Source organism: Delphinapterus leucas, chromosome 14, assembly GCF_059928025.1.
Source record: "Delphinapterus leucas isolate spDelLeu-1000000601 "Yukka" chromosome 14, BTC_Dleu_Yukka2, whole genome shotgun sequence".
NCBI classification, from domain to species: domain Eukaryota; kingdom Metazoa; phylum Chordata; class Mammalia; order Artiodactyla; family Monodontidae; genus Delphinapterus; species Delphinapterus leucas.
The window spans coordinates 7,323,105-7,345,595 of NC_143142.1; the positions used below are offsets into that span (position 1 = coordinate 7,323,105).

General features: G+C 41.2%; 1 protein-coding gene across 8 annotated transcripts in view; it reads left to right on the forward strand.

The window, feature by feature from the left end:
• ZCCHC8 (zinc finger CCHC-type containing 8) overlaps nt 1-22,491 on the forward strand; it is a 48,972-nt gene that overhangs the window by 19,472 nt on the left and 7,009 nt on the right. For 4 of the 8 annotated variants that reach the window (XM_022597884.3, XM_089894437.1, XM_022597886.3 and 1 more), the window contains one exon: nt 2,005-4,277. In XM_022597884.3, coding sequence (XP_022453592.1) covers nt 2,005-2,783 — 779 coding nt within the window. In that variant the 3' untranslated portion in view covers nt 2,784-4,277. Of the gene's footprint in view, nt 1-2,004; nt 4,278-4,907; nt 5,066-6,393; nt 22,163-22,491 lie in introns of those variants that run through there. The other 4 variants (XR_016387472.1, XR_016387473.1, XR_016387470.1 and 1 more) reach the window with 4 other exon arrangements.

Consider the following 22,491-nt stretch of genomic DNA (forward strand, 5'->3'; position numbering starts at 1 on the left):
GGAAAATTTTATTAGCAAATCATGTGTTATAAGTGAAATGGATTCCATATTGCAAACCTGTGGGTAGAGTGATTCAGCTTGGAACTGTGAAGTATAACTACCTGAACATCCTGTTCCCATTTAGCATTCTTATGTTAATAGTGTTTATTGTGATATTTTGTGCAAAATGAAACTTGGGTTAAACTGTTATGTTTTATTCTTAAAAGCACAAAATACATACGTTGTCAAGTAGTTCACCAGCTTTGCCATCCCTTCTCCCTGCCAGCTGCTCCTCTGTGCTCTCTGCTGTAGCCGGCAGCACCCGTGCTGTCGCAGCTCCCGAGACTGAGAGATGCCATTCGTCTGCAGCCGCATCCACCCGTAATCGTGGCTTTCCGTTTCTAGCCAGCTACCGAAATCTAAACACTGTCTCAGAAATTGCCTCTTCGTTCAGGCTTTTTTCTCTCACCTGATTGCTCTTGGCGCCCTTATAACTGATTTTTTTTTTTAATCCTTCCTTTCAGCTTTTTTATCCATTCTTTGCTCTTCCGACTGAGTTAACGTCTTAAACTCTGAGTGACAGTATATTACCCTCCTCACAGATCTTATTGCCTATACAATAAGGTTCAGGCTGGTTTTGCATAGGCTTTATGATTCTGTGTTATGCAGTTGACTTTTCCAAAGTTTTTAAACACATAGTGTGTTTCAGACTCCTCTGCTAGACCCCGAGGCCAGGAAGATTAATAAGACACAACTGCTACCATTAGTTACGGCTCTCTGTCGCCTAGGATTGCAGATGTGTAAACATCATTTTAATATAAATGTGGTGGCCTGTAGTGATACATACAGAGGTTAGTATCACAGAGCTGGTTACCAACTGTAATAGTGGCACCAAGGAAAAACTGAGCAGCCGTGCTGGATAAAGTCATAGCCTCTTCCCAAGAATGACTTCGAGCTGCATCATGAGGGATGAATTCAGAGATTTACCAGGGCCATGAGAAGGGTTAGGGCATTTGAGACAGTGAGAAATGCAAATACAGAAGCACGAAGCATCACGGCACATTGGTCCAACAACAGTGTGACAGCTGGAGTCTTTTAAACCAGGCAGTAAGAAATGACATGGTGGAAATAGGCAAATTCTTGGTTGTGAGAGCCTCTAAGGCCCAGAGGAGATCGGACTTCTTCCTGTAGGTGATGGGAAGGCACTAAAGAGTTTCTCATGAGATGGAAGTGTTATTAGGACCAGATTTGTGTTTTAGAAAGACTGATAGTTTGGAGGATGAATATAAGGAAGAAGAGTCCAGAGGCAGGAAGGACTCATATTCCTGACAAACGGTAGTGGCCCCAAATAACGCAGCGCCTATGACAGGCTGCAGGAAAGGGTGGGCCCCAGAGAGCCAAGGACCTGGCGTGGGCAGAAGGAAAGGGGGAGGACTGTCTGATGACGAGCAGGTTTCAGTTTTGGAGACTTCAGCAAGATGCCACCCGTGGTGCTATTAGCGAGCTTAGCAAATAGGGGAAGAGTGTGACTTTTAGGGAAAGATCCTCTGTTTTGGACAGGTCAGATCTGTTGTGTCTGTGGGACGTACAGGTAGTGAAGGCCAGTGACCAGTTGGCTGTATGAACCCACAGTTCAGGCGAGCAGTCTAGACTGAGGGTACAGAATTGGGAGATAAGCCAGGGACCCTCCCGCCCTGCCAGCTCCACTTCATATCCTTCTGCCTCCACCCACTCTGGAGTCTAGGCAGCTGAAGTGCCAGCCCAGTTTCCTACTGTGTTAAAGTTTTCCCTCGGTTAAAGTTCCCGGCGCCAGAGATCCTGACCTTTCCCCCTGCAGATGTTCTTTTCAGGTGGATTGAGGACATTAAGTGATGGTCATGGTATCTGAGGATCCAGTTTTCCCCTCTTGAGCCAGTAATTTTGGCCAGTGAACCTCTGGATTCACCTGAGTTCAAATAATAAGTGTTCGTAAAACCAAATAAATGCTATATGACAACTCAAAGTTTCTCAACGTCCTCATTTCAGATGCAGAGGTCCCGCACGGGTCCCCGAGCAGTGAAACTTTTCAGTTTCAGCCCCCGCTGCCCCCTGGCACTCCTCCGCTCCCCCGGAGCACCCCTCCACCCATCTTCACGCCTCCACTGCCCAAGGGCACCCCGCCACTCACTCCCAGTGACTCACCCCAGACCAGAACGGCATCTGTGACTATGGACGAGGACGCACTGACTCTGGAGGAACTTGAAGAACAGCAGAGGCGGATCTGGGCGGCCCTCGAGCAGGCCGAGAGCGTAAACAGTGACTCTGATATTCCTGTTGACACACCTTTAACCGGGAATTCAGTTGCCTCTTCACCTTGCCCGAATGAGCCTGACCTCCCTGTCCCAGAGGGAAAAACATCTGAAAAGCAGATGTCAGATGAGGCTGAGGTACCAGACACCAGTACAGAGAAGTCGGAAGTTGAACAAACCTCGAGTCCAGATTCTGAGGCTGCCTTGCCTGGCCAGAAAGAAGAGGAAGAGCCGGCTCAGGTAGACTCTAAAGGTGCTCTTGACAGCGGCAGGGTCGAGTCAGACTGTGAGGTCAAGAATGGAGGCAGCAGCCCGAAGCTCCTTCAGGCGGACGCCAGTCCTGGAACAGCCACTAAGATCCATAGCCCCGTCCCTGACATGAGCAAGTTTGCAACCGGAATAACGCCATTTGAATTCGAGAACATGGCGGAATCTACTGGAATGTACCTCAGGATAAGAAACTTGTTAAAGAACTCGCCCCGAAACCAGCAAAAAAACAAGAAGGCTCCTGAATAAACTGCTTTTGACATAGCACCAAGAGCTATTTAATTATAACTGCATTCTGGTAATTAGTACTAAGTGGACAGGTAAAATTATTTTCCTGTTTGTCCCTCCCATGTTAAAAGAAGTCTATCTAGGGCTTCCCTGGTGGCACAGTGGTTGAGAGTCCGCCTGCCGATGCAGGGGACGCAGGTTCGTGCCCCGGTCCGGGAAGATCCCACATGCCGCGGAGCGGCTGGGCCCATGAGCCATGGCCACTGAGCCTGCACGGCCGGAGCCTGTGCCCCGCAACGGGAGAGGCCACAACAGTGAGAGAGGCCCGCATACCGCAAAAAAAAAAAAAAAAAAAGTCTATCTAAGGCTTAACTGTGGTCTGAAGTCAGGCCTCTTTTAAAGAACAGAAAGACTGAGCTTGCTGGTTTACTGTATTTTATTCTTGCTGATAAAACCTTGGGGGGTGGGACGTAGGTAGGAGCTGGTTTAGAGATAGTCTGTTAAGGTTTATACTATTTTTGGATTGTGTCTGTCAAGAGTGATGGTTTTTATCTGTCTTTTGTACATTGTTTTCCCTTTCTACATTTTGCTAATTATCCTGTATGTAAGTTTAATATATCACTTTTTAAAAGAAAAAATTCTAACCATTTAAAGTTCATATTTCAACTGTGTGAACCAAATGAGAAAAATCAGGGATGAGCAGCTTTATCCCATTTCGGGTATTTTTGTAAGTGATTTACATGCATCAGTTTTAATAACACTTTTACTTTTTTGTAACTTCATTCTTCATATAAGCTTGCTATACAGGTATGTTCATCTTTGTGTACAAAGGTTTAATAAATTAGCTTTCATATACATAATCTGAGACTTTGAATACAAAAAAATGATTCACAGTTAAATAAGTATATACAACCTTGTAAGTTTGGAAGTAAATTTTGTGGTTGCAAAAATTAGTGGCAGCAAAGGAAATAAAGAAATTACAAGTTTGGGTATTTTCGGTGGATTTCAGCCTTAAATGTAGAAACAGCAGGACCTTTTAAAGTAATCATTTTGAAAAAGATAAATGGAGGGCAGCTAGCCTTTGTACAAAAATAATTTTCTAGATTTGAATCCTGTGATAATTGTTAAAAACAAAAAGTAGACATAAAAAAATTGTGTTTAATTGTCAGATATATCAGATAGAGCTGAAACTATGTTTTTTGTCTTTATGTGGAATGCCATTACATCTTTATACTCAAGTCCATGAAAATAAACATTTAGATGATCTTGAATGATTCCTGTTAGGTAGTGTTATTCTCCTCACAGGCCGGCAGAGGGAGCAAAATATAACCATTTCAGATTCGGTTTTCATTTTGGGAACTTGAGAAACCAAATTAACTGGGAAGAAAAATTATACGAAAGAGAGAAATTTATTTTCAAGCCCCTCACAGAATGTGCTAGAAATTGAATAAAATGTTTAATACTTTTGGCTTTTTTCTCTGAGTCGAAGACCATAATAAAACATCTTTTACAGTAGTTTACATAGTGCTTTTACGTACATTATCTCACTCAACGTTTCTGTCAGGTAAATGTCTTACCACCACATTATGTACATAACCTAAGGAAACTTCAGCGGCATAGAGAGGTCAAAAGGACTTGTCAGCAATTAAGAAGTGGTTGTTGGGATTTCCCTGGCGGTCCAGTGGGTTAGATCCCTGGTCGGGGAACTAATATCCTACGTGCCACATGACACAGCCAAAAAAAAAAAGTGGTTGTTGAGAGGCCAGTCCAACTAAAGACTTGACTGTTCCCTAAATCACAGAAGTAGTTGTTTCAATGCCCCTCAAGCACCGCATTGTGCAGAGTCTCCTATGACACCAGAGATAATCTAACAGTTATCTCTCTAGCATGTCCCACAGACAGTCATGATGAGGTTCTTCGTGCTTTATTACCCCATTGTCACAATCGCCATATTAGGTAGGGATCATTAATTTCATTTTTAGAGGAAATGCCTAAGACACAGTGGCTGAGTAACCTGGTGAACCTAAATCTAGATCACTCTGACCCCCATATCCATGCTCTTAACCATTAAACCGCCTCTCTGTCAAAAGCTCTATAAATCACTAGTTTCTCAAAAAATTGACTCCTATTTCTCTATTTATCCAGTTACTTATTGAGGGCCCACTTGAGTTGTTCTATGTGATTTGGGGCGTTAAAAGAAGAAAATGATAGAATCTGTTTTAAGAGAAGCTTGGCTACTAGCAGGAGAAAATGGATGGTTTCCTCTTAGGAGATTGATCATGTGGCCATGTGAAGCGAGCAAGGTACCTGGGCTATTTTGGGGTGGTGGGAGAGGCACCTAGGAAGGACTGGCTTTAAATTCACAGGGCCAGGGGTTTCAGTATTCGATTGGAGGGTATCTGAAGACTTCTGAAAAGAGAACCTTTGAGCTAATCCTTTAAAAAGATAGGTAGAACTACAGATTTCCGTAGACAAAATGAGCGTTGAAATACACAAGAAATGGCATGAGTAAAACCAAGCAGGATCACTCAATAAATGTAGGATGGTAGGGAAAAAAAAGACCTAAAAGTATTGTTTATTCATTGATGCTAAGAACTCTTGATTGTTTTGCTATGGGGTTTGAATTTTATTAAGACAAAGGATTTGCTAAAGATCTTGCAATGTGAAATGACCTCATCCAAGTGGTATTTTAGGAAGTGAAATCCTAAAGCAGAATTCAGAATAATTTGAGAGGAGATATTTTATAGAATTGAACCCAGAAAAATGGAAAGTGGTTGCCTTAAGAAGGTGCCCCATTTTTTAAATGCATTCTGTTTGGTGTATTTGAATATTAGGAAGAGAGTGTTGGATGGAGGAGTGAGTTGTTGTTTGGACTTGGCCATGCTGTGACAGGTCTCCAGGTGTAGAGAGGTGAGGTCATAACCAAACACTTGCACTTCAGGATGGACTGGGAGCCGGGTGGGGACCTGTTTCTAATCTTTGCCTTCGTGAAAAGGAATGTGAATTGTCATACAGGCTGCTAAAACGAGGCCAGCTCTTTGTCATCTCCTTGAGCATGTAAGTGGAAAGAAGTCACCGTCCTTACTAAAATACTGAAGAACTGATTTCTTTTTTCAAATGTTGCATGTCCTTACATGGTCAAAATACAGTCTACTTTGTGCCAATAAGAGGCTTCCTCCTAGTTGGTTCTGTTCTTCAGCGTCCGATGGAATCATTTTGCCCTTCTGTCTCATACTTTGTAGGTTATCATTAGCACATAAAACCAGCAAAGGTATTGTAACAGTCGTGAATTTGTAAGGTAGGACTCAGTTCCCAAGAACTCGTGTCCACACAGGCTGTGTTTTTCTTTAGCATTTAAGAAAATTATTTTTTCTTCAACTTAATATATTCGTTTGATTTACTGGTACAAACTCACTTTTAAATGTTTAGGATTAAATTATTTTGTTAAAGGGTTTCTAAATAGTTCTTAATTACAGAGCCGTTTCTATAGTCTTAATAATGTGGAAGTCTCTGAACCAAGCATGTTTTGAAAATCAGAAATCTAGCTAGAATGTTTATATTGAAATATTGGAGTGGAGGGGGAAAAAGTGAAAGCTGTCTTAAAGGAAATATCTTTTTTTGTCTCCTAAAGAAATAGCTGCATTGGAGAGGAACCAAGATGGCGGAGTAGAAGGACGTGCTCTCACTCCCTCTTGCGAGAACACCAGAATCACAGCTAGCTGCTGGACAATCATCGACAGGAAGACACTGGAACTCACCAAAAAAGATACCCCACATCCTAAGACAAAGGAGAAGACACAATGAGACGGTAGGAGGGGCGCAATCACAGTAAAATCAAATCCCATAACTGGTGGGTGGGTGACTCACAGACTGGAGAACACTTATACCACAGAAGTCCACCCACTGGAGTGAAGGTTCTGAGCCCCAGGTCAGGCTTCCCAACCTGGGGGTCCGGCAATGGGAGGAGGAATTCCTAGAGAATTAGACGTTGAAGCCTATTGGGAATTGATTGCAGGACTTCAACAGGACTAGGGGAAGCAGAGGCTCTACTCTTGGAGGGCACACACAAAGTAGTGTGCGCATCGGGACCCAGGGGAAGGAGCAGTGACCCCAGGGGAGACTGAACCAGACCTACCTGCTAGTGTTTGAGTGTCTCCTGCAGAGGCGGGGTGGGGGTGGCTGTGGCTCACCGTGGGGACAAGGACACTGGCAGCAGAATTTCTGGGAAGTAATCCTTGGCATGAGCCCTCCCAGAGTCTGTCATTAGCCCCACCAAAGAGCTGAGGTAGGCTCCAGTGTTGGGTTGCCTCAGGCCAAACAACCAACAGGGAGGGAACCCAGCCCCACCCATCAACAGTCAAGTGGATTAAAGTTTTACTGAGCTCTGCCCACCAGAGCAACAGTCAGCTCTACCCACCACAGTCCCTCCCATCAAGCCTCTTAGATAGCCTCATCCACCAGAGGGCAGACAGCAGAGGCAAGAAGAACTACAATCCTGCAGCCTGTGGAACAAAAACCACATTCACAGAAAGATAGACAAGATGAAAAGGCAGAGGGCTATGTACCAGATGAAGGAACAAGATAAAAACCCAGAAAAACAACTAAATGATGTGGAGATAGGCAACCTTCCAGAAAAAGAATTCAAAATCATAGTGAAGATGATCCAGGACCTCGGAAAAAGAATGGAGGCAAAGATCAAGAAGATGCAAGAAATGTTTAACAAAGACCTAGAAGAATTAAAGAACAAACAAACAGAGATGAACAAACGATACAATAACTGAAATGAAAACTACACTAGAAGGAATCAATAGCAGAATAACTGAGGCAGAAGAATGGATATGTGACCTGGAAGACAGAATGGTGGAATCCACTGCTGCAGAACAGAATAAAGAAAAAAGAATGAAAAGAAATGAAGACAGCCTAAGAGACCTCTGGGACAACATTAAACGCCACAACATTCGCATTATAGGGGTCCCAGAAGGAGAAGAGAGAGAGAAAGGACCAGAGAAAATATTTGAAGAGATTATAGTTGAAAACTTCCGTAACATGGGAAAGGAAATAGCCACCCAAGTCCAGGAAGTGCAGCGAGTCCCATACAGGATAAACCCAAGGAGAAACAGGCTGAGACACATAGTAATCAAATTGGCAAAAATTAAAGACAAAGAAAAAGTATTGAAAGCAGCAAGGGAAAAACGACAGATACCATACAAAGGAACTCCCATAAGGTTAACAGCTGATTTCTCAGCAGAAACTCTACAAGCCAGAAGGGAGTGGCATGATATACTTAAAGTGATGAAAGGGAAGAACCTACAACCAAGATTACTCTACCCATCAAGGATCTCATTCAGATTCGATGGAGAACTCAAAAGCTTTACAGACAAGCAAAAGCTAAGAGAATTCAGCACCACCACACCAGCTCTACAACAAATGCTAAAGGGACTTCTCTAAGTGGGAAACACAAGAGAAGAAAAGGACCTACAAAAACAAACCCAAAACAACTAAGAAAGCGGTCATAGGAACATACATATCGATAATTACCTTAAACGTGAATGGATTAAATGCTCCAACCAAAAGACACGGCTTGCTGAATGGATACAAAAACAAGACCCATATATATGCTGTCTACAAGAGACCCACTTCAGACCTAGGGACACATACAGACTGAAAGTGAGGGGATGGAAAAAGATATTCCATGCAAATGGAAATCTAAAGAAAGCTGGAGTAGCAATACTCACATCAGATAAAATAGACTTTAAAATAAAGAGTGTTACAAGAGACAAGGAAGGACACTACATAATGATCAAGGGATCAATCCAAGAAGAAGATATAACAATTATAAATATATATGCACCCAACATAGGAGCACCTCAATACATAAGGAAACTGCTAACAGCTATAAAAGTGGAAATCGACAGTAACACAATAATAGTGGGGGACTTTATTTTTTATTGTATTGTATTTTAAAATTTTATTTATTTATTTATTTATGACTGTGTTGGGTCTGTGTGTTGCTGCACGCGGGCTTTCTCTAGTTGCGGCGAGCAGGGGCCACTCTTCGTTGTGGTGCATGGGTTTCTCATTGCAGTGGCTTCTCTCATTGTGGAGCACGGGCTCTAGGCACGCGGGCTTCAGTAGTTGCGGCACGTGGGCTCAGTAGTTGTGGCTCACAGTCTCTAGAGCACAGGCTCAGTAGTTGTGGCACACGAGCTTAGTTGCTCCATGGCATGTGGGATCTTCCCGAGCCAGGGATCGAACCCATATCCCCTGCACTGGCAGGCGGATTCTCAACCACTGTGCCACCGGGGAAGCCCTACTGGGGGACTTTAACACCTCACTTACACCAATGGACAGATCATCCAAAATGAAAATAAATAAGGAAACAGAAGCTTTAAATGACACAATAGACCAGATAGATTTAATTGATATTTATAGGACATTCCATCCAAAAACAGCAGATTACACTTTCTTCTCAAGTGCGCACGGAACACTCTCCAGGATAGATCACATCTTGGGTCACAAATCAAGCCTCAGTAAATTTAAGAAAATTGAAATCATATCAAGCATCTTTTCTGACCACAACACTATGAGATTAGAAATGAATTACAGGGAAAAAAACGTAAAAAACACAAACACATGGAGGCTAAACAATACATTACTAAATAACCAAGAGATCACTGAAGAAGTCAAAGAGGAAATCAACAAATACCTAGAGACAAATGACAATGAAAACACGACCATCCAAAACCTATGGGATGCAGCAAAAGCAGTTCTAAGAGGGTAGTTTATAGCTATACAAGCTTACCTAGAGAAACAAGAAAAATCTCAAGTAAACAATCTAACCTTACACCTAAAGGAACTAGAGAAAGAAGAACAAACAAAACCCAAAGTTAGCAGAAGGAAAGAAATCATAAAGATCAGAGCAGAAATAAATGAAATAGAAACAAAGAAAACAATAACAAAGATCAAAAAAAACAAAAGCTGGTTCTTTGAGAAGATAAACAAAATTGATAAACCATTAACCAGACTCATCAAGAAAACGAGGGAGAGGACTCAAATCAATAAAATTAGAAATGAAAAAGGAGAAGTTACAACAGACACCGCAGAAATACAAAGCATCCTAAGAGACTACTACAAGCAACCCTATGCCAATAAAATGGACAACCTGGAAGAAATGGACAAATTCTTAGAAAGGTATGACCTTCCAAGACTGAACCAGGAAGAAACAGAAAATATGAACAGACCAATCACAAGTAATGAAATTGAAACTGTGATTAAAAATCTTCCAACAAACAAAAGTCCAGGACCAGATGGCTTCACAGGTGAATTCTATCAGACATTTAGAGAAGAGCTAACACCCATCCTTCTCAAACTCTTCCAAAAAATTGCAGAGGAAGGAACACTCCCAAACTCGTTCTATGAGGCCACCATCACCCTGATAACAAAACCAGAGAAAGATACTACAAAAAAAGAAAATTACCGACCAATATCACTGATGAATATAGATGCAAAAATCCTCAACAAAATACTAGCAAACAGAATCCAACAACACATTAAAGGGATCATACACCATGATCAAGTGGGATTTATCCCAGGGATGCAAGGATTCTTCAATATACACAAATCAACCCATGTGGTACATCATATTAACAAATTGAAGAATAAAAACCATATGATCATCTCAGTAGATGCAGAAAAAGCTTTTGACAAAATTCAACACCCATTTATGATAAAAGCTCTCCAGAAAGTGGGCATAGAGGGAACCTACCTCAACATAATAAAGGCCATATATGACAAACCCACAGCAAACATCATTCTCAATGGTGAAAAACTGAAAGCATTTCCTCTAAGATCAGGACAGGACAAGACAAGGATGTCCACTCTCACCACTATTATTCAGCATAGTTTTGGAAGTCCTAGCCACAGCAATCAGAGAAGGAAAAGAAATAAAAGGAATACAAATTGGAAAAGAAGTAAAACTGTCACTGTTCGCAGATGACATGGTACTATACATAGAGAATCCTAAAAATGCCACCAGAAAACTACTAGAGCTAATCAGTGAATTTGGTAAAGTTGTAGGATACAAAATTAATGCACAGAAATCTCTTGCATTCCTATGCACTAATGATGAAAAATCTGAAAGAGAAATTATGGAAACACTCCCATTTACCATTGCAACAAAAAGAATAAAATACCTAGGAATAAACCTACTTAGGGAAACAAAAGACCTGTATGCAGAAAACTATAAGACACTGATGAAAGAAATTAAAGACGATACCAACAGATGGAGAGATATACCATGTTCTTGGATTGGAAGAATCAATATTGTGAAAATGACTATACTACCCAAAGCAATCTACAGATTCAATGCAATCCCTATCAAATTATCAATGGCATTTTTTACAGAACTAGAGCAAATCATCTTAAAATTTGTATGGAGATACAAAAAACCCCAAATAGCCAAAGCAGTCTTGAGGGAAAAAATGGAGCTGGAGGAATCAGACTCCCTGACTTCAGACTATACTACAAAGCTACAGTAATCAAGACAATATGATACTGGCACAAAAACAGAAATATAGATCAATGGAACAAGATAGAAAGCCCAGAGATAAACCCATGCACCTATGGTCAACTAATCTATGACAAAGGAGGCAAAGATATACAATGGAGAAAAGACAGTCTCTTCAATAAGTGGTGCTGGGAAAACTGGACAGCTACATGTAAAAGAATGAAATTAGAACACTCCCTAACACCATACACAAAAATAAACTCAAAATGGATTCAAGACCTAAATGTAAGACTGGACACTATAAAACTCTTAGAGAAAAACATAGGAAGAACACTCTTTGATATAAATCACAGCAAGATCTTTTTTGATCCACCTCCTAGAGTAATGGAAATAAAAACAAAAGTAAACAAATGGGACCTAATGAAACTTCAAAGCTTTTGCACAGCAAAGGAAACCATAAACAAGACAAAAAGACAACCCTCAGAATGGGAGAAAATATTTGCAAAGGAATCAACGGACAAAGGATTAATCTCCAAAATATATAAACAGTTCATGCAGTTCAATATTAAAGAAACAAAAAACCCAATCCAAAAATGGGCAGAACACCTAAATAGACATTTCTCCAAAGAAGACATACAGATGGCCAAGAAGCACATGAAAAGCTGCTCAACATCACTAATCATTAGAGAAATGCAAATCAAAACTACAATGAGGTGTCACCTCACACCAGTTAGAATGGGCATCATCAGAAAATCTACAAATGACAAATGCTGGAGAGGGTGTGGAGAAAAGGGAACCCTCTTGCACTGTTGGTGGGAATGTAAATTGATACAGCCACTATGGAGAACAGTATGGAGGTTCCTTAAAAAACTAAAAATAGAATTACCATATGATCCAGCAATCCCACTACTGGGCATATACCCAGAGAAAACCATAATTCAAAAAGACACATGCACTCCAGTGTTCATTGCAGCACTATTTACAATAGCCAGGTCATGGAAGCAACCTAAATGCCCATCGACAGACGAATGGATTAAGAAGATGTGGTACATATGTAGAATGGAATATTACTCAGCCATAAAAAGGAACGAAATTGAGTCATTTTTTGAGACATGGATGGATCTAGAGACTGTCATACAGAGTGAAGTAAGTCAGAAGGAGAAAAACAAATATCGTATATTAACGCATGTATGTGGAACCTAGAAAAATGGTACAGATGAACCGGTTTGCAGGGCAGAAGTTGAGACACAGATGTAGAGAACAAACGTATGGACACCAAGGGGGAAAAACCGTGGTGGGGTGGGGATGGTGGTGTGATGAATTGGGCAGTTGGGATTGACATGTATACAGTGATGCGTATAAAAGTGATGACTAATAAGAACCTGCAGTATAAACAAACAAACAAACAAACAAAAAAACCTAATACTAAGCTTTCTTTGGGTTATTTGTATGGAAATATGTTAATATAAATGTCTCAGACATTACATGAAATTTCTAAAAATCTTATATGTTCTGGTGTAATGTTATAAGTCATAATTCTAGTTATTACTTTAAAATGTATATCTCAGAAATAACTAAATTTCCTTGTCAATTGCATTATTATGAACTTGCATCAAATCTTTAACCGTGGTCATTTTTAAGTCTTTTGTCATTTACAGACAGTTCTGGGGGTACTCTGATGCTTTCGCAAAAATGTTCCTATAAAAGGGTTTCATCTTCAAGGAATTCATGGAAAAGACTCTGACAAGCACAGGTTTCTGGTAACTGACTATACTGCTGAACTGAATGAATAAGCATTTTCAGAACTCTAATGGAAAACTGATGAATTCATAGAAGTGCTAACAAAAGATCAAGAAGAAAAAAATTAATTACATGGGACTGAGTGACCTGATGAGGATGATTATAATTTTTGTGACTTTGTTTGAATAAAAAAAAAAAATCCCACAAGGACTCAGAGGCAAAAAATATACAAATCGGGGCTTCCCTGGTGGCACAGTGGTTGGAGTCCGCCTGCCGATGCAGGGGACACGGGTTCGTGCCCCGGTCCTGGAGGATCCCACATGCCGTGGAGCGGCTGGGCCCGTGAGCCATGGCCGCTGAGCCTGCGCGTCCGGAGCCTGTGCTCCGCGATGGGAGAGGCCACAGCAGTGAGAGGCCCGCGTACCGCAAAAAATATATATATATATGTATATATACAAATCAACTTTCACTGCAGAGTAAAGGAGCTGTTACAGTGGAGGATCACTGGACTGAATGTCAATATTATGACATAGTATGAGTGTGTTTCGTGTTTGGTAATTGCAATCATTGTTGCTTTCGTTGTGGTCATCCATTTACAATGCTTGGTGTCAGTTTATTTATCTCTTGTAAAAATAAAATACAGTGTGTGTGAAAAAAATTACATTTATTGTGGGAAAATACGTCACATAAAATTTACATCTTAACCATAAAAAAGAAAAAAAAAGAAATAACTGCATTTTGTGGGAGGGAGCTGGCGGAAATGGAGTGAGGCCGTAAAGTGAGATTAAGCTAAAAGTTCTCCCTCTTATCGATGAAAAAAGTAATCAATAGTCAATCTAAGAAAGAAATGGAATGTTTTATCCAAGCCAACCTGAGGACTGTAACCTGGGAGACAGTCTTTCAGAAAAGCTCTGAGGACTGTTCCAGAGAGGTAAGGGGAGAGGTCAGGATGTATGTGATTTTGGTGAAGGGGTATGTGCACATATCTTAGTAGAAGTTTCCTGCTATTTGAAAGGAACAGATACCTTAGTTAATGGTTTTAGTGCTTTTCTAAGTATGGGAAGATGCAAGAAACTGGGTTCATAAAATTTTCTCCTGAAAATCCCTATCCAAGAGCCAGTTCTGCCAGTTTTCCCAGAGCACAAAATGTCTCATCCTGATCTTTGCCCTGAATTCCTTTCAGGGTATATTGTAGGTCAGTGACTGCAGTGGCCAATGACTTGGCCCTTGTAGAACTGAATGGTGGGCAACATTCTTTATTTTACAATCCCCTCCCTTTTGGTCTTAATTTTGACTAAGGTTTTGGGGGGCATTTTGTGACCACTTTGTCCCATGGCACTAGGAATGCTCATTTCCAGGTCAGGTGAGGATTTCGTTGATAAGCCACTCAATGTGCTATTGCTGACCTAGGCCCCTGTTAACGGTAACCAAAGGCCTCTGGACCACCTGTCTTACTGGTCTGTTATGGTCCAAGAAATGGTTCCTTCTTGTTGCTTCTTCCCATATCTAGAGCTACACTATTACAGTCATTGATCTTATCAAACTATATATTTGATTAATCGTTTCAAGTCACCTAGTCATTATTTTTATCAGAGGCTCAGTCACACATTTGGTAAGGCAAGAAACAATAATCTTATAAAATAGGCAGAATATAAATAATACAGCTAATAACATTAATAAGGTCTTCAATAAGTAAAGTGATCTAAGGAGTTACATGTTTGGAGCCAGAAGAAGAAAAACTGATCTTTGTAGTCGAGCAGGTATTTTTTGTCATTGTGAAGGCCTGGTTAATACACAATATGGATACACAATACACACGAGAGGGGAGAGAGGAGACCCAAACCAGCAGAGAAAAATTTTATGTTTAAATTTTTCTTGTCTTGCCTTAAAATATGAATTTTATTTCATCACTCCCTATTCATACTCTGGCTGAGCATGTCTTTGTCATCCACCCTTGGAATTAGAATTTGTAGATTTTATAATTTAGAAAACAGCCTCTCTGTAAAATTCACCTCCCATACCCTTCTATTAGCTGGCCTTCAGTGTCTGTGCATCAGATCCAACTTCTAAGACATTTTTACTTGCAATTAAATTAGATCCTTTCATAACCATTTAAAGAATAAAATAAAATACTTGATTTCTCTGTTTAAAATGTTTACTTTTGGAACTTCCCTGGCAGCCCAGTGGTTAAGACTCCATGCTTCCACTGCAGGGGGCATGTGTTCGATCCCTGGTCGGGGAATAAGATCCCACATGCCATGCAGCACGGCCAAAAAAACAGTTTACTTTTAGAATGGTAAGCAGAAGGAATAATAAAGCCATAAATTTGAAGGAAAATAACCCATAGAGAAAGCATACAACATTTTTTCTTCATAGTAATGTATCTTCTCACCAGATAATTTTCTAAACCCCCTAGTTTTTTTCTTTCCCAAAATGGGAATTCTTGATTTTGTTGTGGATTATAAATATAATACATATTTGTTTTATAAATTCAAACAAAACAGGATATTATAAAGTGAAAGTCCTTTATAATCACCACTTTCAGAGAAAACTGTGTTCAGAGTTTGGTATATCTTCTTCCTGAGCAAATACATGTAACTAAAAATTTTTTATTAATGTGTTGTATATATAAATGTGTGTTTTAACAAAAGTGAGATTATACTATACTTTCCTTGTCAGTATTTAAAATCTAAATTTTTATTATTAATGGATGTGTAGTAGTATACCATATTTTATTAAATACTGTTTACAATATTAACAGTGCTGCAGTGAACACTTTTAGAGGTAAATCTTTGAATATTTATGGAAATATATGCATAGGATGCATTATTTCTAGATTATAAATCTGATTTATTCTCAATTTTTATTTCTTCTGTGAAATGTCTATATCTTTTACTCATCGTTCTTTTTTTTTTTTGTCAGTGTTGGGTCTTCATTGCTGCACACAGGCTTTCTCTAGTTGCGGTGTGCGGGGGCTACTCTTTGTTGCGGTGCGCGGGCTTCTCATTACAGTGGCTTCTCTTGTTGCAGAGCACGGGCTCTAGGCGCGCGGACTTCAGTAGTTGTGGCATATGCGCTCAGTAGTTGTGGCTCGCAGGCTCTAGAGCGCAGGCTCAATAGTTGTGGCGCACGGGCTTAGTTGCTCTGGGGCATGTGGGATCTTCCCAGACCAGGGATCGAACCCGTGTCCCCTGAATTGGCAGGTGGATTCTTAACCACTGCACCACCAGGGAAGTCCCGTGATTTTTTTTTTTTTTTTTTTTTTTCGGTACGCGGGCCTCTCACCGCTGCGGCCTCTCCCGTCGCGGAGCACAGGCTCCAGACCCGCAGGCCCAGCGGCCATGGCTCACGGGCCCAGCCGCTCCGCGGCACGCGGGATCCTCCCGGACCGGGGCGCGAACCCGCGTCCCCTACATCGGCAGGCGGACTCTCAACCACTGCGCCACCAGGGAAGCCCCCGTGATTTTTATAATATAAGGAATTACTGAAAAAGCAAGGGTCTAACCCTGACTCAGGTTTCTATCACTGTGGACAGCTGAGATTCCTCCTCCAGAGTGGTGACATCATGCTAGAGTGAGTCCTTAAAGTTTTTGTTGGAGGCTAGTTCATGAGTCATAAGTGAAAATGACAAATGAAACTGGATTACGACAGGTTGTGGGATTAGACCTGGGGCAAATTTCTCACAGGCTTCTAACAAGTGTACTTTGGTTCCTACCTCGAGCCTTCCATGCCTGTCCTGATCTTTGACTCTCTGCACCAAGTACAATTCTGTTTCTTGTACTGGTTCAGTTTACTTTAATGTTTGTTGTTTTGGTGGGGAGTGCACCGTGTGGCTTGCGGGATCTTAGTTCCCTGAGGAGGGATCCAACCCATGCCCCCTGCAGTGAAAGCATAGAGTCTTTTTTTTTTTTTTTGATTTTGAATAAACTTTACTAAGGTATAATTTACATGCAGTAAAACACAGCCATTTAAAGTATACCACTCTGTGAGTTTTGACAAATGTATACACTGGTGTAATCAAGACATGGGACATTTTCAACTCCCAAAAGTTTCCTCACGCCTTTCTGCAGCTGCTCCAGCCCCTGCCCCAGGCAATCGCTGACCGGCTTTCTGTCACCACAGATTAATTTTGCCTGTTCTAGAATTTCCAACATAAAGCATAGAGTCTTAACCACTGTACAGCCAGGGAAGTCCCTCTGTTGATTTTTTATTTTATTTTATTGAAGTATAGTTGATTTACAATGTTGTGTTAATTTCTGTGGTACAGCAAAGTGACTCAGTTATACATATGTATATATTTTTTTCAGATTCTTTTCCATTGTGGTTTGTCACAGGATATTGAATATAGTTCCCTGTCCTATACAGTAAGACCTTGTTGTTTCTCCTCCTTTAATGTTTTTATATGAGAACATACAGCGCAATCCTGAGGCCCTACTATGTTAGGGTGGTTGAAACGTAATGTGGTTTCATGACTTAGAGAATCAAAATCAGGACAGGCACAGCAGGCACTGGTAGGAGCAGAAAGTGTTGGCAGCGTTCATAATCAAAAGAAATGTTAAGTTTCCCTGAATTCTATCCAACAGGTGTGCGGACTCACAGTTAAGAACCTCACGTTAGAGCAATCAGAGGAGAGGTGTCTCAGGCCTGCCTTAGGGAATTTGTTCTGCCTGGACTGCTTTTCCCCTGAAATGCAATTGGCTACGTTCCTCAGCTCCTTCAAGTCTGTGCTTAAATTTCACCTTCTCAGTGAGGCCACCCTGACCACCGATTTAAAAGTCTACACACACTCACACACACACCACCCAATTGTTCCCAATTCCCTTGATTTACTCTCTTCTCTGTAAGCATTTTTCACTTTCTAACATATAATTACTTTGGTTATTGTTTACTTTTTATACATTTATTTATTTTATTTATTTATTTTTGGCTGCGTTGGGTCTTCATTGCTGCGCACAGGCTTTCTCTAGTTGTGGTGAGAGGCGGCTACTCTTCATTGACGTGCGCGGGCTTCTCATTTCAGTGGCTTCTCTTGTTGTGGAGCACAGGCTCCAGGCACGCAGGCTTCAGTAGTTGTGGCTCATGGGCTCTATAGCGCAGGCTCGGTTGTTGTGGCGCATGGGCTTAGGGCTCGAACCTGTGTTCCCTGCATTGGCAGGTGGATTCTTAAGCACTGCGCCACCAGGGAAACCCTTGGTTATTGTTTATTGACTTCCATCTCCTATTAGAATTTAAGTTCCACAGGCGCAGGGATCTTTTTTTCCACTGATATGTCCCAAGTGCCTAGAACATTGCCTGGCACATTAGTAAATGCTCAATAAATTCTTGTTGGTTAAGTGACTAGATTTGGAAGTTGAAATATCCTACCTGTTTATTACCTTTTAGAGATTGGCTGGCATCTTGGCAGAGAAGTGGATTCATGCACAAGGTAAGAGTTTAAACTCTGATCTCTAAGATCCCTTCCGACTCGTGAATATCTGTGTTTTGTCCTCACTTAGGCTTCCTTCACCATGAACTGCGTTTCATTTTTGAGGAACCAAAGCAATCTCCTAAGCTCATTCTTTATTTAGAGCAAAATTACCGTCATGTTTAATATGCTTTGTGTGAATGATTCACTCTCAGTTGTATGTAGGGTGTGTAGGCAAAGATAGACCTTATTGTGCTTTGAAGAAGTTGCAACCAAGTGTATTTTACAAAGGAATACGTGAAAAACTGCAGGCACAAAACAAATGATCTACTGAAAATTCATCAGTTATGGTGGGATGGGTTATGTTGATTTCCTTGTTCGTTGAATGTTTTCTCATGAAGCAGTATTGAATTTTGTCAGATACCTTTTCTGCATTGAGATTGTGTGGGTTTTTGTCCTTTATTCTATTGATACAGTGTATTCCATTAACTGATTTTCAGATGTTAAACCAACTTTGCATTCATGGGATAAATCCCACCTGAACGTGATGTATAATCCTTTTAATGTATTGATAGATTCAATTTGCTAGTATTTTGTTGAGAATTTTACATCTATATTTATAAAAATATTGGGATGTAGCTTTCTCTTTTTGTTGTACTGATTTTTAAAGTACAGTGAAGATTAATGAGTCTGTGGGTGGTAATCCAATCGTCTAAGAACTTGCATCCTTGAATTATTATTATTTTTTTAAATGTCTGAAACATTTATATTAACATATTTCCATACAAATAACCCAAAGAAAGTTTAGTATTAGTTGTTTTTTCGGTTTGTTTGTTTTTTTATGCAGCAGGTTCTTATTAGTCATCAATTTTATACACATCAGTGTATACATATCAATCCCAATCACCCAGTTCATCACACACACACCCCCCCCCGTGGCTTTCCCCCCTTGGTGTCCATACGTTTGTTCTCTATATCTGTCTCAAATTGAATAATTTTTTTTTTTTTTTTTTGGCGGTATGCGGGCCTCTCACTGTTGTGGCCTCTCCCGTTGCGGAGCACAGGCTCCGGACGCACAGGCCCAGTGGCCATGGCTCACGGGCCCAGCCGCTCCGTGGCATGTGGGATCTTCCCGGACCGGGACACGAACCCGTGTCCCCTGCCTCGGCAGGCGGACTCTCAACCACTGCGCCACCAGGGAAGCCCCCAACTTTGTTCTTTTTCAAGATTGTTTTGGCTATTCAGAGTCCTTTGCAATTCCATATGAATTTTAGGAACAGTTTTTCCATTTCTGAAAAAAATCCAGTTTGGATTTTGACAGGAACTGTGTTGAATCTGGGGAAATTTGGAGAGTTTTGCCATCTTAACAATATTGTCTTCTGATGCATGAATATGGAACATCTTTTCACTTATTAGGTCTTCTTTAATTTCTTTTAACAATGTTTTGTAGTTATTTAGTGTATAAAAGTCCCCCCTCCTTTTTTTTTCTGGCCAAGCCATGTGGCATGTGGGATCTTAGTTTCCCGACCAGGGATCACCCCCTGCATTGGAAGCATGGAGTCTTAACCACTGGACCACCAGGGAAGTCCTCCCTCTTGTTTCTTTTTTTAAAATGCCATTGACTAGTTGAAAAAACTGGGCCAGTTGTCCTATAGAATGTTCCACCTTCTGAATTTGTTATTTAACTTTTCCTCTATCTCCTAGATTTCTTGGAAACTAGAAGATAGCCCTAAAGGCCGGATTAGATCCAGGTTCAATTATTTGGGCGATACTACTTCATAGATGGTGCTGTGTGCTTTGTGTTGCATCGCATTTAGAGACACATAAAGGCTTGTTGTCCCATGGAAAAGTTTTAAGTAAGAGTTATATTGACTTTGCCTTAGAAAAAGACCTCTCTGGGGTCTTCCCTTGTGGTCCAGTAATTAGGACTCTGAACTTCCAATGCAGGGGGTGAGGGTTCGATCCCTGGTCGGGGAACTAAGGTCTCACATGCCGTGCAGCGTGGCAAAAAAACACAAAAAACAAAAAGCAAAACACCTCTGTGATAACAAGGCAGGGATGGGATTGCAGAGCAGTAACACAGAGTCAGGAAGACCAATAATCGTATGTATTATTTTATCCAGAGGAAAGGGCATCATTTTTTGTGTTGCAACAAACCGAAATTGATGGTGGTTTAGACTAGAGTGGCAGTAAGTATAGAGAAGGCTAGATGGATTTACAACAAATTTGATAGAATTGGCAGAACTTGGTGACTAACTGCATGGAGACAGGAGATAAGGAAATAAGGAACCTAGAGGAGGAATTAGCAGTTCAGTATTGAATACATGCAGTTCGTACCCATGACACAAGCAATAAATAATTATTGAATAAATTGAAGTGGAGATGTCTAATATTCATTTGTATATACTAATTTGAAAGTCAAGAATTCTGGGCTGGAGGTGTAGATTTGGGAATTATTTGTATATAGGTAGTAACTGAAGACTAGTGAACTGGTGAGATTATCCCAAGGAAAATGATGGGTGAGAAGAAAAGAGGGAACTCAAACAGATCCCTAAGGAACATCAATATTAAGGGGTAGATAGAGAAAGGCCTGCCAACGAGATTGAGAAGCAACAGCCAGAGAGGAAGGAGGAGCATAAGAAAAGTGTGATGTTATAGAAAAGAAAGAATGAGAAGGGGATATGGAAAGAGGATGTACCAGTTAGCTGTTGCTGAGTAACAAACCACCCCAAAACTTAGTGGATTAAAACTTCAGCCATTTATTTAGCTCATAATTCTGTAGACTTAGACTGTGCTTAGTTATGTAGCTCTTCTGGTCTCAACTGGCTCCCCGATGAGTCTGAAATCAGTTGCAGGTTATTTATGTAGCTCTTCTAATCGAGTTTGGCATGAGTAATTGTAGCCACTTTTTGCAATATACCACAGAGGGAATAGACAACAGTGAAAATGCTAAGGTGTTGAGTAGGTCAAATTCTTGCTTCCACTGCTCAGCTGAAATGACTGTTGCCAAAGTCATCCATGAAAGCCATTTCACTAAGTTCACTAAATGACATGGCTGTCATGGATGATGTTGGCAGTAACAGTTTCCCAAATCGAAGTGGGAAAACAGAGACCTCAGGCATAGAGAACTTGTTCAAAAGCTTGGCTGGGAAAGTGAAGATGTGTAAAGGGAGTCCTGCTGCTCTGGGTCTTCGCTGCAGCGTGCAGGCTCCAGAGCACGCGGGTTCAGTAGTTGCAGCCTGCGGGTTTAGTTGCCCTGCCGCATGTGGGATCTTAGTTCCTATACGAGGGATAGAACCTGCGTCCCCTGCATTGGAAGGTGGATTCTTAACCACTGGACCACCAGGGAAGTCCCTGTTTCATTTTGTTTTTAAGAGAAGTTTGAACATACTTACATGATAATGAGGAACTGGTAGAGAGAGACAGGTTGAAGATGCTGAGGAAAAAAATGGATAATTGGTGGGGAAGGGCAATATGAGGGGAGAGTGAGAGGTACAAACTATTGGGTGTAAGATAGGCTCAAGGATGCATTGTACAACATGGGGAATATAGCCAATATTTTGTAATAACTGTAAATGGAAAGTAACCTTTAGAAATTGTATAAAAATTGGGGAATTCCCTGGCCGTCCAGTGGTTAGGACTCTGCACGTCCACTGCCAGGGACCTGGATTTGATCCCTGGTCAGGTAACTAAGATCCCACAGGCTGTGTGGCATGGCCAAAAAAACCACCGTATAAAAATTAAAAAATTGGGCTTCCCTGATGGCGCAGTGGTTGAGAGTCCACCTGCCGATGCAGGGGACACGGGTTCGTGCCCCGGTCCGGGAAGATCCCACATGCCGCGGAGTGGCTGGGCCCGTGAGCCGTGGCCGCTGAGCCTGTGCTCCGCAACAGGAGAGGCCACAACAGTGAGAGGCCCGCGTACCACAAGAAATAAATAAATAAATAATAATTAAAAATAAATTATTTTAAAATGGATAATTCATGGACTTCCCTGGTGGCACAATGGTTAGGAATCCGCCTCCCAATGCAGGGGAAATGGGTTCAATCCCTGGTCCAGAAAGATCCCACATGCCACGG